This window comes from Genypterus blacodes, unplaced genomic scaffold, assembly GCF_046128005.1.
Source record: "Genypterus blacodes isolate CSIRO-AG114 ecotype Tasmania unplaced genomic scaffold, CSIRO-AGI_Gbla_v1 ptg000055l_1, whole genome shotgun sequence".
Taxonomy (NCBI): Eukaryota; Metazoa; Chordata; class Actinopteri; order Ophidiiformes; family Ophidiidae; genus Genypterus; species Genypterus blacodes.
The window spans coordinates 5,375,871-5,393,720 of NW_027466867.1; the positions used below are offsets into that span (position 1 = coordinate 5,375,871).

The 17,850-nt window shown below is 44.4% G+C and overlaps 2 protein-coding genes across 4 annotated transcripts in view; one reads left to right on the forward strand and one right to left on the reverse strand.

The window, feature by feature from the left end:
- Positions 1 to 2,459: 2,459 nt before the first annotated feature.
- Positions 2,460 to 5,052, forward strand: tex47 (testis expressed 47). Its single transcript, XM_076151755.1, has 8 exons — positions 2,460 to 2,516; positions 3,439 to 3,511; positions 4,015 to 4,118; positions 4,222 to 4,286; positions 4,377 to 4,455; positions 4,554 to 4,676; positions 4,781 to 4,928; positions 5,015 to 5,052. The coding sequence occupies exons 1-8, from the start codon at positions 2,460 to 2,462 to the stop codon at positions 5,050 to 5,052; spliced, it is 687 nt and encodes a 228-aa protein (XP_076007870.1).
- Positions 5,053 to 6,504: 1,452 nt separating this feature from the next.
- Positions 6,505 to 17,850, reverse strand: part of LOC143001928 (rho GTPase-activating protein 44-like) — a 41,315-nt gene continuing 29,969 nt past the window's right edge. For 2 of the 3 annotated variants that reach the window (XM_076151782.1, XM_076151781.1), the window contains exons 14-19: positions 17,291 to 17,404; positions 16,646 to 16,737; positions 16,290 to 16,470; positions 11,130 to 11,245; positions 10,532 to 10,915; positions 6,505 to 9,470 (exon numbers count right to left, since the gene is read on the reverse strand). In XM_076151782.1, coding sequence (XP_076007897.1) covers positions 9,310 to 9,470; positions 10,532 to 10,915; positions 11,130 to 11,245; positions 16,290 to 16,470; positions 16,646 to 16,737; positions 17,291 to 17,404 — 1,048 coding nt within the window. In that variant the 3' untranslated portion in view covers positions 6,505 to 9,309. Of the gene's footprint in view, positions 9,471 to 10,198; positions 10,252 to 10,531; positions 10,916 to 11,129; positions 11,246 to 16,289; positions 16,471 to 16,645; positions 16,738 to 17,290; positions 17,405 to 17,850 lie in introns of all 3 variants that reach the window. The other variant, XM_076151784.1, reaches the window with a different exon arrangement.

Here is a 17,850-nt window from a genome sequence, read left to right on the forward strand (position 1 = left end):
TCTCCTATCCCAAAGCAAAAATCAAAGCAATTTACTCTTCTGATGTCACATGAGAGCTCCTATGATCCTGCTGCAAGGAGACAAACTGCCATTGTGGAAGCACTTTGAGCTTTGAGCTCTTTTGAAACCCAGATGATTACTTAAGAACTTCTCTTCTGTGCAGTCTTTTCCTTGAGACTCCTGGGTCATCCATCGCTGGTCAGGTTTGAGGAGCCATGGAGGACGACCTCATGCTGCTGCTTAGTGAGGAGTTATTCTGTGGTGTGGGGAGGAGAGAGAAGCATTGTGAAAGAGAGACCCCTCCTTTCCAGCTCTTTCTACTGACACAGGTTTGCCTTGATTGGCTGTGGTTTCCATTTTACGTAATTCCCTCCCAATTCCCAATTCTTCATTAATCCACATGTTCTTCCTGCCATTGTCTGTCTTCTCAAAGAAATACATCCTCACTTACAGAGCAGTATTCAAAATGTTTTCATACGATTAGAACACTTTCCTGGTTTTCACATTATATCCGTTTAACATTTAGTCAATATAGAACCGTATGATAACAACCAAATCACTAAATCAATTCAATCAATGAAGTTTGCCTAAATTTAAGTCACAGCTATTTGACCAGTCAATCATAAAAAACAACTGTCACCTTTCACCAAACCAGGAACTCTCAAACTAATCCAGAAGATCAAACCTGGACCAAATCAGAACTTGCAATTCCTAATTACACTCAAAAGAATATTAACCCAAAAACACTGGCCAATACTATCCAATAAAAAGGAGGAAAACTAAAATATAACACAATAATATAACCATATAACTCGCCACATGACAATAAAAATCAATATTTAAAAGGGATGACAGAACCAAAGCCTAATTAGATCCATATCAGCAAGGGACAACATGGCAACAAAAACAAGAGATCCAAACGAACTACAAACGTTCCATAATGACACAATCTTATCAATAGAGAAGCAACGCTGACACTCTGTGGTAAAAAGTGGTATTACACCACAAACTGAGGTACAGCAAGTGCACACACCCAATTGCAAAACCAGTTTATACCGCGAGAGGGCGACATAAAGCCAAAAACAACTGTGAAAACGTTAAACGCAGTAAGAGGTCCAAACTAAGTATTTCGCAGAACTGATGATGATGATGGTACCACCAGCTATTACAACTAGATCTAAATGTTAATAACATTAAATACTACTACTAAGAATTAAAGAGAACGTTCAATACCAGTAACTACTGACCAAGAAACCAATCACAGTAACGGTAAAACAGTAAACACACCACACCAAACACCGCCCCAAGGGATTGTGGGAAGTCCCTAACCACCAAAAATCCCCAAACACGCTACAGTAGTAAGAGGTCCAAACTAACTACAAACGTTCCAAAATGACACAATTTTATCAAAGCAATAGCAACGCTGACCCTCTGTGGTGAAATGTGGTATTACACCACAAACTGGGACACAGCAACTGCACACACCCAATTGCATGACCAGTTTGTACCGCGAGAGGGCGACATAATAGCCAATACCAACAGTGGCGACGTTAAATGCCGTGTAGCGAGCCTCGGTATTGTATCGCAAGAGACGGGCGAATACGAGTTTAGCAATAGCGGTTAGTGATCGACAGGTATCATCAGGTACAAGTTATATCGCTACATCTAAATGTAAATTACATTAAATACTACTAATAACAATTAAAGAGAACGTTCATGTGAATAACAGTAACGACTACTACTATAAAAAATTAAAGAAACCAATCACAGTAACGGCAAAATAGAAAACACACCACACGAAACCGCCTGAAGGGATTATTGGAGGTCCCTAACCACCCATAAGCCCCAAACACGCTACAGTAGTAAGAGGTCCAAACTAACTACAAACTTTCCAAAATGACACCATTTTAACAAAGCAATAGCAATGCTGACACTTTGTGGTGAAATGTGGTATTACACCACAAACTGGAAACAGCAAGAGCACACAGCCAATTGCAAGACCAGTTTATACCGCTAGGGGGCGATATAATAGCCACTAAGCACTATGGCGACATTAAACGACGTGAGAAATTCTGTTGTCAAATATTCAATGTTGCACTATATATTACACGAATTACACTATACACTATTTTTTTAATGAGATCAGGAGTCAAATCAATTTAATGTAAGTAATATATTGCTTGTGTTGAAGTAACTAATTGTGAAACATCACGTTAATAAGCCGAACTAGGAAAAAATTGACAAGTGATATTTTCATATTGTGCATTGGGCTGGTGTTGTGTGCTGGTCGAAGAACGTATCGTGAATGAAAACACTTGTCCGGATGTGGCGTGTAGCAGCGCTCTTGTTGCCACAGTAACGCGTGGAGAAACCAAACATCCCCTCCAGCTATGGCGTCTTCTTCTTCTTCTTCTCTTTCAATGGAAAAGAAAAACAAAGAGGACGAAGAAAGAGACATGATGGCTCTGTTTGATGGAAAGACTTTGTTTGATGCGTTTCACGGGAGAGTAAGAGAGGTTTGTGCATCTGGCACTTTCCGGTTTACGGGGGGGCGGGATGTATCTCCTTCATTCTTGTCCTGTAATCCCATTTCCTTACACCCATTCTTTCCTTTGTAGTTCCTCTCCTTATTTCCTTCTCCTCTCTGCCTTCATTTCTTCCCACAAAATACTTTGCAAATGCAAGTATTTTCACTAAAATATTAAGATACTCAAATGTCTGAGTGCTTCATCAACTGTAATGAGATGACTTTCATGTGATGTGAGTTGCCATAGTGATCTCCCTCTCAGAGTGATGATCTCAAAGCATGACAGTTTGTGGTTTAAAAAAAATCTGGAGTCAAATTTCTGTTTCTACACTATAAAGACTTTTAGGCCAACTGCCACCATTACCATAAATACAAAAATGCAATACAAGTTATGCTGCGTTAAGCTCTTGTTGTTTATTGTGGATATCTGTAATTGCATCAGGGTGAGGCGAGCTCTGTTTTACAGCACCAGGGGAACAATGGTAGGGTTTCTAGGATATAGGCTTTATAAACACAGAGATCAGGCAGCCTTATTACTCGCTCACTGAGCCTGAATGCGACAAGGAGAGAAAGACGGAGAGAACGAGATGAAGAAACACAGCTTGCCGAATTTCCTCTCTCTGAACACAGAGGAAAAGAAAGAGGAGGAACCCGGGACGAGTTTGTTTCACAGGCGTATGGCACAAAGGAAGAACCTGCAGGAAGATTCGGTTTGTAGAAATTAAAATATTCATGGCAGGTACCAGGACGGACAAATATACAAGCAAAACTGCAAATGAGAATAGGATGGAAATGGGAAAACAAATGTCACGCGCATCACCACATGCATGTGCAATGGAGTATGTATGAATGTACTTTAATTGTGGACAAACTAAACAAATCCTTCTTCTTCTTCTTCTTCTTCTCTGCAGAGGATCCTCTTACAGCGGCTGATAGTCGTTTCCCGTCTCTCCCGCGACCTCTCCAACAGGACCGAGCTTGGAGGTCAGCGGGCAACATTTAACACTTAACACAGCCTACAGACACGCCACGGCAGATCACACACATCATCAACAACACACATTGACAACATCCCTTCATTTCCAATCAACAAAGTACCTTTTACTTTAGTTTGGGGAGAGTTGATGGAAAAAGGAAGTGTGATGCTGTCCAATTTGATCTTACAAGTTTCTATATATGTACAGCAATATATTCATTGATTCATCCTGAAGTATTATCTGGAGGAAAGACCTCTCAACGTTCTGCCTGTGGGAAAATGAGTTTGTTTTACAGCTTTCACGCCTCTGAGTGAATGAACCAGCAGGGAATCCTTACAGGAGCGCTCAGTGTTTGCTGTTTATTTGCACATAAATAGAATAGAAGGCCTTTAAAAAAAAACGTATAAGGAATGGCTGGTGTGTGTTTGCATGTGTGTGTGTGTGTGTGTGTGTGAGGAGAACTGTCTCATGTGTATTCAGCGTTTTCTGCTATTGTGTGTTTCCGTACAGCTCATTATGAAAAGCTGAACTTTCAGCTGCAGAAACAGTACAGGTGGGATCACATCACAGGCCTGCTGTTACTTCACCCAACCTGTCTGCTTCACATCATCGAAGTAAGTTTGACTGCGAGAAAAACTATAGACAGCATCCGTACAGTGAGACGAGGGATCAGGATGTCAGACCTTTCGCTTCAGTTTTGACGCTTCTCTCTTCCAGTCGTCCCGGGACATTCTGGTCTCTGTTTTGAAAGATCTTCAACACATGCAGCAACAGCCAGACAGGTAACTTGTAATGATAAACTTCTTAATGTTGTAAACCTGCCTCTGACTAGTTTAACTACATTTTACATTACTCTTTATTTCCATGTTTAGTACCTTGCTGAAAGCTCCCAAGATTGTGTTCATAGCTCATAATCCCCAAAGCAGGTTATTCCAGCAGTGGAGCTACAAGGTTTGCTTCGTCTTTGTACTTATGGCTCTTTAAGTTCCATTAAGACAAGTCATGAAACAAACCAGTGATGTTAAAGTGACTGATGTTGCTGATTGAAGGTGCTGAATGAAGGCCAGGGGACGAAGGCGATAGAGGATGAGGAGGAGACCACAGAGAGTCTGGTTTGTTCCGTCCTGACAAAACTGCAGAAACTGGGCGAGAGACTTGAAATATCCAGGAAGGTTTGTGTTTTTCATCTTCATCACAGTGCAAAGGAGTTCTGAAACCTTCTTATCAGATGTTGTGATGGTAACATTGCCTCTTCTGGCCTGGATGCTCTCTTTAGACTCTTCCTGGGTCATTGCTGGACGAGATTCCAGAGTTGATCGTCTCTCAGGAGGTTCTGCTCCAGCTCTCGTCTAGACAAGAACTCCTGAGTCCAGAACAGTACCTGCAGAGCTACGACTCACCCGTAAACATCAGCGTGGACTTCGGTAAGAGGGGCATGAACAGTCAACAGAAGTATGTTTGGGATTCAGAGAGCGTTTACTGTATGTCGTTTGTTCCAATTGCTTACCAGGACACGTGTTTGGAAGCCGCTGTCTCACCACGGTTTAGCTGCTTTGGGATAACAAGAGGTCAAAGGTGAGGAATGGTTCATCACCTGAACTATGACTGTGTTGGAGTGGGTAGCTCCAGTCTGCAAAGATACAAGAAATCAATGAGTCTGGCGGTCCAATGCTGAAGCAGCAATCTGAGGACAACGCCCCTGAAGTCGTCACGGCAGCATTTGCATGTTTTATACACACTTGTTGTTTACTAGAAGACAGGGACAGATGTAGTGAAATCAAATACAGATATTGTGTGTTTAGTGACACTAACAGTAATAAGTGAGGTTTTAATTTCCATTCCCTGTCTTTGTTTCTTTGGTCTGGATTTAAAATGCACACATCTGCCTTTTCTCTTCTTTGTTATTTGAGATCCTTCAAATAAATAACTTGAAATTTGACCGACAACACCAGGTTTTAAGTTGCTTCTCTTTCCCCTCAAGTTGAGCTGCAACACACTTAAATATACTTCAGCTGTTTGAATAATTCATCCCCCATCATTACATTTCTACAATAAAATCTCATTCATTCATTATTGGAGAAAAAAGTAAAAGAGGAAATCCAAGTAATATAAAAAAACATTTTTTAATAGTGCCAACATTCGAATGAGGATTTTCTTTTTGAATCTTACAGTACACACACTGTGTTCCGCTTGGTCACTGGCAGAGAGAGTGAGCATGTGGAAGTGACGGCGTTGCCTCTTTACTCCCGAGTGTGTAAGAGTCAACGTCGTCACCACAGTTTGACACCAAGAACCTTTTAAACGCCTCACAAAGATCCCTCCATCGCTTTTGTTTGATCCCTTTTTTATTTTGGCCCCCGTTACTTTAAACTTAAGGTGAGGAACAGAAACAAAAACAAAAGGTGGTTTGAAGACCTGCAATGGCTGCATGCACCACGGCGTCCAATACTAATGCTTGTAAGGGTTAAAAGTCCTTTGTTTGATGGCCCGGGAAGGTTGATCTGTGCTTTTGGTAGGAATTCACCCGACTTTGAAGCCTTTAAGCCGGGGAAATATGCAAACAGGTCATTCATGCATCAACTTTTCTTCAATCACAGGTGAAGACAAGTTGCACAGTACAGTTTGAGTCAGATGAGCTTGTTTGCTATGGATCACATGCAGATTTGAGGAGGATAGAAATCACTGACCGGTGACAACAGACGTGAATGATTTGGCAGAACAGATAGGAGGGGGGAGCGCTTTGATGAATTTCTTCTTCTCTGTATATTCACTTATATCAAAAAGAACATAAATATAAGCACAAAGACCAAAGATGAGACACATTTCATGCTGCTGAGTTTCACACAGGACAATGTCTAATTTTATCCATAACATCCCCCTCCCAAAAGTGATCATAAACACACCTCATCATCTCCCTCCCCCCCGCCCCTCCCACAAACTGGAAAACCTGTCCACAACAAACACACATCCCCCCCTCCCTGCCTCCCTCCCTTTGCCCCCTTTATCACAACCTATGAGGTGAACATCTATCACCGGTACATTCCACCTATATTCTTCTTTAAAAAAAAAGGCCATCTGATTGTAGTGCTTGAAAGGTCATGCTTGTAAAAGCTGTAATACTGGAAATCTCTCGCCGACTTCCCTGCCTTTGCTTCGACAGAATTATTGTTCATAAAGTTGCGTGTTGTTGATGTTTACCGTATGTTCTGTACGAAGCCGTCATCTCAAAACCCCCTTTGTACAAAAAAATGAAGAGCAGCACGTCGTCACACAGAAATCCAGACAAAGACGGGACGAACCATTCACCTCAGCACGGCCAAAAAAATGTCAACAAAGAGCTTCTATAAACTGTTTTTCCTCTTTTCAACATTACAGATACTAATACTGGTGAGAGCAAGTCCAAGCTGTATTCATTTTGGAAGAAGTTATTGGATATAAATAGTACCAACTGTAGCAAATGTCCAGTAATGTCCATGAACTGCTTTTGATTATCTAGTTTTTTCATTCTTGCACGTTATGACACTTTGATGATCAATTTGTTGGGACAGTTGCTGTGTAGCTGCTTGCAATAAAATGGCAGTATTGTTTTATTTTCAACCAATAGACTGAGATTTCTGTCCTTGGTGTCAGAAAAACTGAGGAGTTTATCAAAGCAAAAGACGATGATGCAGCAGATAAATGATGAACCGTTAGTATTTTTTATTTACTAAATCTATAATGTAGATTGAAGCTAAATCACTGCCATTAGAGCTGCTATATAAAGTTTGTAGCTGTGCGTTATTTTGCTTGAATCTGGCAATATTGTGCTACGACCAGCAACACTGTAATATTATATACAGTATAATGTTATAATGTTCATCCTCCTTTATCACTTTTATACAATATGTGTATATATATATTTTTTATATCTCTCCCCTGTCGGTATATACAGCACACGTATGTACAGAGGCGTTCGTATTTACAATTCGACCTGTGGATCGTATCGCACTTTAAAGAGAGAGGACGCAGGAGCAGCACAGTGACTTTGAGGCCATGTGAAGTGGCACGCATCGTTTCAGGACTCCCACCCAAATCAAAGTTCTTTACAAATCTAGACGGGTCGCGACAAAGGCAAATAACAAAAGCTCCTGCTGTCGTAAAAAAACAAACCTCTTCACTCCGTTTTGTTTGTGAGTGAATCTGTTTTGTGGAGCTGTGAGGTTTCTGATGCGACAGCAGGGGGGAATTCTGCTCCCTTTGTTTCTATGCTTCTCATTGGATGTAGTGGAAACAATCACAGCTCTTCAGACCTTGTAAAAATTATTCAGAAATATATCCATATAAATACTCTCATCAAAATAAACACATATACACATAGCAAATCTCTTTGCACTTGCTTCTGCTTCACTAACACACAAAAATATCATCAGACAGCGTTCATGTAGATTGTTGTCATCAGCACAGGGACGTGATTGAAACTGTGTGACACACACACACACCGACAGAAGAAAGGTGTACACTATTTGCAGCTGGGGCACCTTATTCTGGGAGTGTGTTTTCACTTACTGATTATTAATAATGGAGGATAGGAGGACGTGAGCCTCGTGGCTGCTGTGTGTGGTCTTACCCAGGAGGTTCAGCGATTCTTTAAACAGCCGGTTTGGCCCTGGAGTAACCCGGTCTTTGTCAGGGACGAGGCGAAAGATGGTCACTAAAAGCCAAACGGCTGAGAGGAGATGGAGGTTTATCGCGCCCCTGCACATCCACACACACACTGTCAACGGAAAACCCCACGCAATCGACAAGGAATTAGTCATTATGTGTGTCTATTCAGTGTGTCTTTGTCCCACTGCCTGATGTTTAGGTTTCTTTTCAAACACCGTACATCTAATATATCTAATATCTCCCAAACCACAGCAAGGAAACACTTCATAAATCTCCTGTTAGATAGACAGAAAATATGATTTGATCTATCGTGTTAACTCTATCATATACTCTGATGTACAGTATAAACAATAAATATTCAGTGCTTGTTATCCTGATTGAATGTAGAATGAAAACCGTGACATTTAACCTCTTTGCAACCTGGAAGGAAAACATGCTCAACAACACCAACAGTGCAACATCATAGAGTACAACTACCAAACACGTCACACACACACAAACACACACACACACACACATACACACACACACACAGGCACGCACATTCCAAATCACGTAGCGTACTGGCACACTCACAGTGAACGCTCAGGCGGGACAGAAATTTGGGATTGTTGCCACGACACTCCTGAGGAACGAGGGAGGAACTTGACGTGGAGATGGCGGGAGGAGGAGGAGGAGGAGGAGGAGGAGGAGGGAAGAGATCCGACGCATTGGCGGGGCAGATGTTCTGTGCTGTGGCCCTCGTTCCTCCCAGCGAACCCGATTCCAGTCTCGTGTGTGGAGTTAAAGGCAATATTGCAAGTGAAGGCAAAAAAAAAATCAAAATCAAATAAAACATTAAATAATAAAAATGTGATTCCTTTAAAAAAAAAAATCAATGCGCCACAGATCAAACCAGATCCAGCCGACGTGGAAGGTAATGGCGTGTCTGATCCAAAGTCCCAGGATCCAGGATATGATCGTGAATATTTAATCTAGTTGTATTAATCTTTTATTATTTCCTAGAAGGACGGGTCAGTCCCTCTGGGTCAGGTACAGGTGAGTTGTGGGAGGGATGAGCTCCGGATCCTTCAGCACCAGAAGGGCGACAGGGGAAAGTTGAGCGCGCCAGTCTGAGGTGTTCGGGTGCGGCGGCGGTGGCCCGGCGTCCCGTCTTTGTCGTCATAGCACTGTGCTCTCGGACTCTTCCTCCGACTCCGCTTTGCTATTTGCTGCCAACTCCCGCAAAGCCAGTGAGTTCCTGAAGGTGGAGATGTGGGGCACGTCAAAGATATCGTCCAGTTCCATGTTGATGATGGGGATGTCCAAGTTGCAGAGGGAATCTGATGGGGAAGAGACGGAGGAATGATAAGAAGGAGAAAAGCAAAGAGGAAGAAATCGACTCAAACAGAGAACGGGTTTTCTTCTTTGCTGATGATGGAATCCACAAGTGTAAAACGTGTGATGAGCTGGACACAAACAGGAAGTGTTGCTGACTCAGGGAGTGCGGTGAGCAGCCAGGCACGACACGACTGTGGAGTGGATCGGGGGTGTGGTGGCAGGGTAGGGGTGGGGTCAGGGGGGCCAGGGGACAGCTGGAGCAGGGCATTATGGGTAGGAGCTCTGAGGGAAGAGAAGGTTGAAGGGTCTTTTCAGTTGAGCAAAATGGCGTCTAACCTGGACCAGAGCTAGTTTGGACGCGTCCACTGAAGCCATGCATCGCATCAAGTCTCAGCCACCATGCAGATGTCAACAAAATGAGTTAGAGGTGGACTGAACACAGCAGCTACATGTGGGTGTACAGTAAACATAATGAGAAGTCATGTATAGGAACATAAAGAGTGAGGCTGCCACAGAGCGACGACTTTGAATCAGCGTCTACATCTCCTCGCCTCCACTGTACTCAGCTAAGGAAACTCGTAAACCTGATTCAAAACCGGCGTCTGCTGTCAGCTCCACCCGACTGTGAGCGCCCGAGCTGGCTGGACGTTTGGCCGGGATGGTGGGAGAGGGATCGGTGGGGAGGGGGAGGAGGCGAGGCGAGGCTTTAGCACAGGAAACTCCTGCTTACCCTAAACGTCCCTCCCACAAACAGAATCACACTGAACCTCTCTCCTCATACCGCTGCAAGTGAGACAATGACAGCAGGGAGAAAATTGAAGAAAACATCATTAGAACCAGCGATGTTGTGATCAATAAAACGTCAATAAACGAAGAAGCCCAGGAAGAGTCAACGTGAATCATGAGTTTAGTTCACATTCATAGCTCATAGCCCTCAAATGATATTTTCATGTTACTAGTTAGTGTTGACTGCTGCTGTAAGCCCTACTTCTGCTAGATTCCAGTGGAATGGATAAACTACAGATTATCCCTTTATATCCATGTACAGTCGTGTGCCTCGTACCTGTAGACATGCTTTCCCCGGGAGACAAACCATCCAGGAGACCAGAAGAATGTTCTAGAGGCTGGGGACTGGAGCCGGGAGTGGAGGGGGGCTGGGGCGGAGGCAGGTTGGGCCTCTGCCGCGGTGGTTTGGGCGTCGGCCTGGCCTTGGTGAGCGTCCCGGCCAGCGAGGGCGGGGAGGAGAGAGACGGGGTGGTCGCGGCCTGAGCCTGTCCCGGGGAGCTGATGGTGGCGTAGCCCTGTGGGTAGCTGAACCCGTACGGGGACGGGGTGCTGGGAGGAGTGGGAGACAGGCTGACTGGAGACGGCTGACCTGTCGACTGGTCGGACATGGCGCCCGTCTGGCAGTAAGGTACTTTAGGAGGTATGGGGGCCAGTTTCTTTGCTGTGGAAATGAAAATGGTCGTCATGTCCACCCTCTAACACAGAGTAATGCTAAGGTGATAGATAGAATGTAACTAAGCACATTTACTCAAACACTGTAATTCTTTTGGCTTGTTTTTCATTTGCCTGATTAAAATCCTCTCTTGAGGTATGATCTGTTTAAGTGTAATATGTACAAACATGTACACATCTACAAACAATGACACCTTTACTACCTCTCCTCAGAGTGTGTGGGCTGTGTTCAGAGTGCGGTGACTGTCCACTAGAGGCCGCCATTGCCTGGAGTCCCTTCTGTCCAATCACAGGCGACAGCTCCTTGTTCTTTAACGTGCTGGAGAAGGAAAGAAATGAACATGAATAACAAGTTGCCTCATCCATCAGAACCTCTTTAACATGTCAACCCTGTTTCTGTTAATCTCTTGGCATATTAAACAAACACGAGAGCACCCATAGTTCAATGTCACATTGCCTGAGTGACCACTGTAACACTGTAACACACACACACTGTCATAGAGTCTATCTATATAGCAGAGCAGCAGAAGCTGTTAAAAAATCCTAAATAAACCCTGATGGCTTAAAGGATTTTTCTTTTACTTTTATTGCGCAGTGCAGCCAGAATGCCAATGGGAAGAGGGATTGGAGGTGAAAACATAACCAGTTTATGCCCGTGTCTGACTGACAGAGCCCAGCTCCACATCAGCCCCTTCTCACTGCCAGCAGACAAGACATGGATGGATGATGGAGAAGTTCAGGTGGAGCAATGTGGATGGAGATCTTTCAACTATATCCAACAAAAGGATTTAGAATTGACTGATGAGTAATCTTGCTTTCCGTGTTGTTTCACTTTAACATAAATCATTGCATTTTCTTACTCAAGGTCTGATCCTGCAGTCTACCACTCAGGGCTGCCTGAGCCCACTAGTATGACTCATTAACGCCCACATTTATAATGGAATTCACTGAAAGCATTGGATTCCCTTTGTTGCCTGGCAACCGGCTCCGGAATATCCTGGCAACGTGGAAAGTTATGGATTGCATACATGGCTTATAAAATGAAAGATGGACGTGATGATGAAATGCGACTGCAGACAGAGCGGTTCTGAAGGAGCGTTCATTTCCATGATTGAAGGATATCATCTTAACAAACCGACGTTGAGGGGAAGATGAAAAAAAAAAAGATGAAGACAGAAATAGAGTCGCTCAATCTCACCCCTCCTTTTTTCTCCCTGTATCTCTCTGATGCTTCATTGTCCCTGCGGGGCCACTCTCAATATCTCTGTGTGTTAATTGTGCTGGAATATTGAATGCGTTCGCGTCAAGCAGGTTTTCTGTATTTACCTAGTCAGCTTGGCTCCTCTCTCTTGGTTACAGGCACAGGCTGCCCATGGAGGGGGAGCAGATAGGGGGGTATTAGGGGGTTTGGAAGAACCCAGGAACAGGTCGTGGCGAGTAAGAACGAGGGGGGGTTTGATGTAAAGGGTGGAGCCATTCGTTTCGGATAGGGACGCATGCTGAGCGCTGGAGAGGGAGGCCTGTTTGTGCAGATGCAGGGACTTGGGTTTGGGGTTGGAGTTGATATCAAGCGGCAGAGGGGAGGAGCAAAGGGAAACGGGTGGGGTTGGGCTGCAATCAACCCGACGGGGCGAAGGGGATGGGCCAGGCGGCACGGAATCGGAACTGGGAGCAACGGGACGCATACCCGGAGGTGCTCGTGTGAAGAAATGATGGTGAGGGAGTGAAAAGGAACAAGAGGAGGGAGAAGAAGAAGACGAAGAAGAGGGATAAGGGGGAGGCGGCCTCTCCTCCTCAGGGGAGGGGTAGGCATAACAGGAGTCCGACCAATTGGAGGATGCATCATCCGAGCTGCAATGATAAAAATATGAAAGGTGTTCACGGGGAAACTGAGCTGATCTGCAGAGGCTGAAACACTTTTACACAGGATACATTCATCAGAATCTAGAGGTCAAACTATAGAAAGTGGGCTTGGTTGGTTTGAGGCTGTTAGTTTGTTTCCATTGTGAAGGAGGAAATTAGGCACATATTCATTTTTGTGCAAGGAAGGAGAATTGAGGGCTCCGGGGGAAACAGCACAAATGGCAGAAAATGAAAAAAGCTGTGCTGTGATTGTGAAAAGATTTTGGCTTTTCAGTCAAAATTGACAACAAAATGATGAACACAATAATGCCAGTCAAACATGACATGACAAATATGGAAGTCATGCACATGCAGCACGTAGCAATATCTACTGATCCACGTTGGACTTTCTCTCAACTCAACAAAGCGTAGCACTCGTGTGTCACATGATGTACCATACAATAATCACTCTGCACAACACCAAATATCAAAACCTTACACAACAATCACAAATGAAATGCTGTTTAAAATCACATGCGGCATCAAACAGGAAGCACCTGGGTTCACATTGAGGTGACAAGGCGAGGGGGGAGGTGGAGTGAGACAGCAGCGAATCACAGACAAGAAAAGGTGTGGGTGGGGGTTGAGACAACAGATGGCGCTGTTCTGGTCTCAGTTGCAGGGCGCAGGAGGGAGCAATGGGCGGAAGGAGGGGTGGGGGGGTCATACAGGAGGGCGGGGCACAACGGCCTTACCTGGCTCGGTCGCTGCTAGTGGGAGGAGGGGTGGGGGAGGGGGAGGCAGAGAATTCCCCCACCTGCTCGGGGATGAGAGCGTCAGTGGGTGGGACAGGGGGGAGAACGCCTGGTGGCATGGAGGAAGTTTTACGCGTGGAAGGCGAGCCCCTGCGCGACACCCAAGAAGTGTCCATCACCCTGACACCCATGCTGCAAACGGGACAGAGATGCACAGCCAATCAAACCAAGGGAGGACTTGTGGCAGGGAGGAGGGGGGGTCAGGGCTTCTAACACCCTCGACAAAAAGTCCAAGGTGAAGACGCCTCCTTGTGGCGTGCGTTGCTTACAGGCATCAGCTTCCCTTTATCGTCACTGTTACACCACAAAATCCTGACCCCAGATCAGAGAGGAGGGGCAAAACTTCATTCTGCAGCAGTCAGAGAGCAACGTACGGCTCCACTGACAACCCACAGCATGCGACAACAAAGATATTACACCTGTACAATCTGAAAATGTTTGATCATAAGTTAAAGCTGCATTAATCAATCGTTGGCCAATGAACGGCAGAAAAAAAACACGGCGTGAACAAAAGGTGACCAACACACAATCCTGATGTTGTTATGGTTGATGCAAGTCCAATATCCACCCTGCATTTAGCTGTTGTGCTCTAGCAACTGGATCAACTCTTATGTGCGTCTTTGGTGGGGTTATTTTTTACAAAATCTACCACAAATTGCTGCTATGAATTAAATTAAATGCTCCAACTTCTTCTGATGGAAACAGCTGCTTTAGAGCTGGAAATAGGGTTGATAAAAGTGGCAAAGACTCAGGGAATACACCCAAAACAACAACACGGTAAATGCCCTCTCAGTGGACTTTAACCTCAAAAATATTGATTAATGCAGATTTAGCTGCAACTCACGTGCATTTTGGATAAAATGGACAACAATAGAATGCACATTTTGGTTGGTATGCCATTAAGAGTCACGATAATATCACAGCGAATATCTGGTTGGCTTTCAAGGATTAACCAACAAGAAGCTATTGTATTCATAGACTGATGTGTGTACTTAGTCATAACAAGTCTATCCAGTGTCAGACGCTGCAAAGATGCCACTTAAGCAAACAGAGAAAGGCCTGCTTTGTTCACTCTGTCACCCCGCTCTGTTGGAGACATTGAACTATAGGAGTCCGAGTGTGTCACTTCAAGCAGACCTGACGGGAGCATTAAACACACAAAGGACAAATGAGAGACAGTTTCTTTTCAAAGTGAGACAGAGGGATGGTGAACAGACGGACGAAAGGGCAGCGAGAGTTTAAAGGATCCATACTGTACCTTTGTATCTTCCTAATGCTGCGTTGTTGAAACAGAAATGAGCACAATGAGGACATGGACAAGGATCATGGACAGAAAAGACAGCCTCCCCTAGCTCATTAATAGCATCGTTATCAAAGCAGCAGTGGAGGTTTGGCAAGCTACGGTTTGAAGAAATGAGCCACGATGTCGGAGCGGCCCCGGTGACATGGGGCGGTGGCCCTGGCACGACGCTGCTGGGGACACAAGTCACATCCAATGTAATGAGGATAGGGATTTGTGGGGCAAAATGCACTTTCCCTGAAGTGTTTCAAGCATGTCAAACTCCAAGATTAAATTATCGCTCAATTTGGTACTAATTAGGTCAGAATTTCCCAAACGGCTGTGAGCAAATCCCCTCAAAATAACAGAAATATATGTGAAGAGTTTGATGCTTTACATTTGAATGCAACATGCTGAGATATCTGTAATGAACGTAACAGCGACAGGGGGCCGAAAAGCTCTTATTCAGCCTGAGGTATACAACTGTATTTAAATAGCATATGCTTTTATTTGCTTTTACTTATCAATATGTCAAACAAAAACTAGGATATCTTAATCCAGGCTACCAGGAAATGGGTCTCACAGGGGACTGGTTTAACTGAGAGCTCCGTGCAACTCAACTGTTGCTGTTTAATGAATAGAAACATGAAATCTGGAATGTTTTATAAAAACAACCTCCGTTGCAAAGACAGAAGCCTCAGCCTGAGACCCTTGTTCTGAAGTGGGGTGCGTTTCTAATGAAAAAGCTCTATTGATCAGAGCCAGCACAGCCTGGGTCCTGGTTTAATTAGCAGCTCTCAGGGCTGCAGGGCTCAGGATAGTAGCGGGGCCTGAGGGTGTATCAAAGCATTAGAGACACACAGAGAAAGAAAGAGTGATTTTCTGCTAATCCTCCTCCACGGCTTGAAGACTGTCAGATTCCTCTTTTCACAGACCACAGACGTCATCTCTGTGCCACATTCCCTTTGTCTCTCTCTCTCTCTCTCCCCCTCTTTCTTAAAAAAACAGGTATTGTTCATGTGTAGAATGACACAACCCCTAATAAGGAATCTGTGCTTTGCTGAGGTCGCCTCTCACACGAAACTGTGTCATCATCTGTGGAGAATTCTCTCTCACATCACATGCCTGACTCTCAAACTTTACCTGCCTTGTGTAAGCCTTGGCTGGAAAACAAAAGCACTTATCCAGAGCCAACATGTCTGCTGGGCTGTCAGCTGTTTGCGTGAGGCTACACTCACATGGCAGAGCTGCAGAGATGACGCTGATTCATTCAGAGCGGCATGATTGTTGGAGTAATCAGTGAGGGGTTTTGGATAATTGAGGTTATGCTGATTTTATTCAAACTTTCTCCCCGAGCTGTTTGCTGTTTTTGAGATTGCAAAAACCATCTGCAGAGAATTATGTTCATTCTATGAGGCGAGTCATACCCATCCTTCTTGTAGAATTCCAGCATCATGTTGTCCGTGGCGACGCTGAGCGGCCGCCGGCTCTGGTCGTTCAGTTTGCGGTCCATCTGATCCATATCTGGAGACGGCATGGAGCTGTAGTTGGCGTTGTGGTTGGTGTGGACCGGGCTGCCGTAGTTTCCTGTGACGTTGAACTCGATTTCTAAGGAAGATGTGACGCAATAACAGTGCAGCAGTATTAACTCATGTGACAATTCAATACAACCAATCACAATCACAGTTGGAAATGTCAGTTAGAACACAATAATAAGAATATAGAAAAGAAAGAAGAAGAAGATGCCATTCGCAGCGTTTAGAGCAAAGTGCTTCCTCCTCACCTCCAGGGAAGAACCAGTCTGCGTGCTGGATGATGGGCTCGATGATGCCCACGATCTGCAGGGAGACCGTCGTCATCATCTCCGTAATGTTCCTGACGAGAAGGACGACCCAGAGGAGACGGGGAGTCATTGAGGTGGGAAGGAGAGGGAAAGAAGTGAAGCTCAACCGGTTATTTACACATTTTCATGATCACAGAAGCATTCAAAGTGAAAGTGAAAATTAAAGCCACTGCAAAATACAGGCCATTAAAGTACTCACTAAAATCTAAGCGACTGTCAAAGCATTTGTAAGATTTATACACAGATTAGAGTCTGTCCTTTGTCCTTCAAGCATCAACCACCTGCTGAGTCATCACCGTACATGTATGATAAGGAGTCTACTCAGTGAACTCCAAGCTGCATCAGAAATATCAGCAGCAAAAAGTTTACACAGAGAAAAATGAGATAAGGAAAAGAGGGAGAGTCTATCTTCTCGTCAGCTGATAAGAAGAACCAAAGCATGAAACAACCGATATGTGAGAACGCTCTAAACCCGGAGATAACGGCGTCACTCTCTCTCCTCTTCTTTGCCTCTTAAAGCAGCCATTTACATAAATGAGTCACTCGCACATAAATACATCTGGGATGCCGTCTGGTGTGTGTTACCCGTCGTTGTGCGTCCACAGCAGGTTGGGTCCCAGAACGATAGCGATGTTCCCCTCGGTCATTTTGTTCAAGTCCTGGTATTCAGTCAGTTTGGAGAGGAATTTGATTAAATACCTGTAGATCAATGAAAACAGATAACTAAATCAAAATCAAAAGATCTGAACTGGGAATCTGTCCAGAATAAATGCAGTAATATATATACAGTAGCTACATGTACAATAATATACTCATGTGAGGTATCTGTATGTTTGGGACCTAAAATAACCCACATGTGAAACGTGGCATTTGTTTCTGAAACAGTCAAGGTAAACAAAATGCTCCCATGGGTGTAAGCAGTGGTTCTCAAACTTTTTCTTTCGTGCCCCCCTTGTATAGATCAGAAGTTTTTTTTTAACTGCCAGGCAGAGTGGCGAGGAAATTACAACCTGTGTGTTCAGATGACAGTTGCATTGGCAAATCTCCAACGTTCACTCCTCCTCCTGTGTGTATTTTATCATGACCAGAAACATCTGGGTCATTTCTACCTGGTGGCACTGGATGGTGACTTGATGATACTGGGC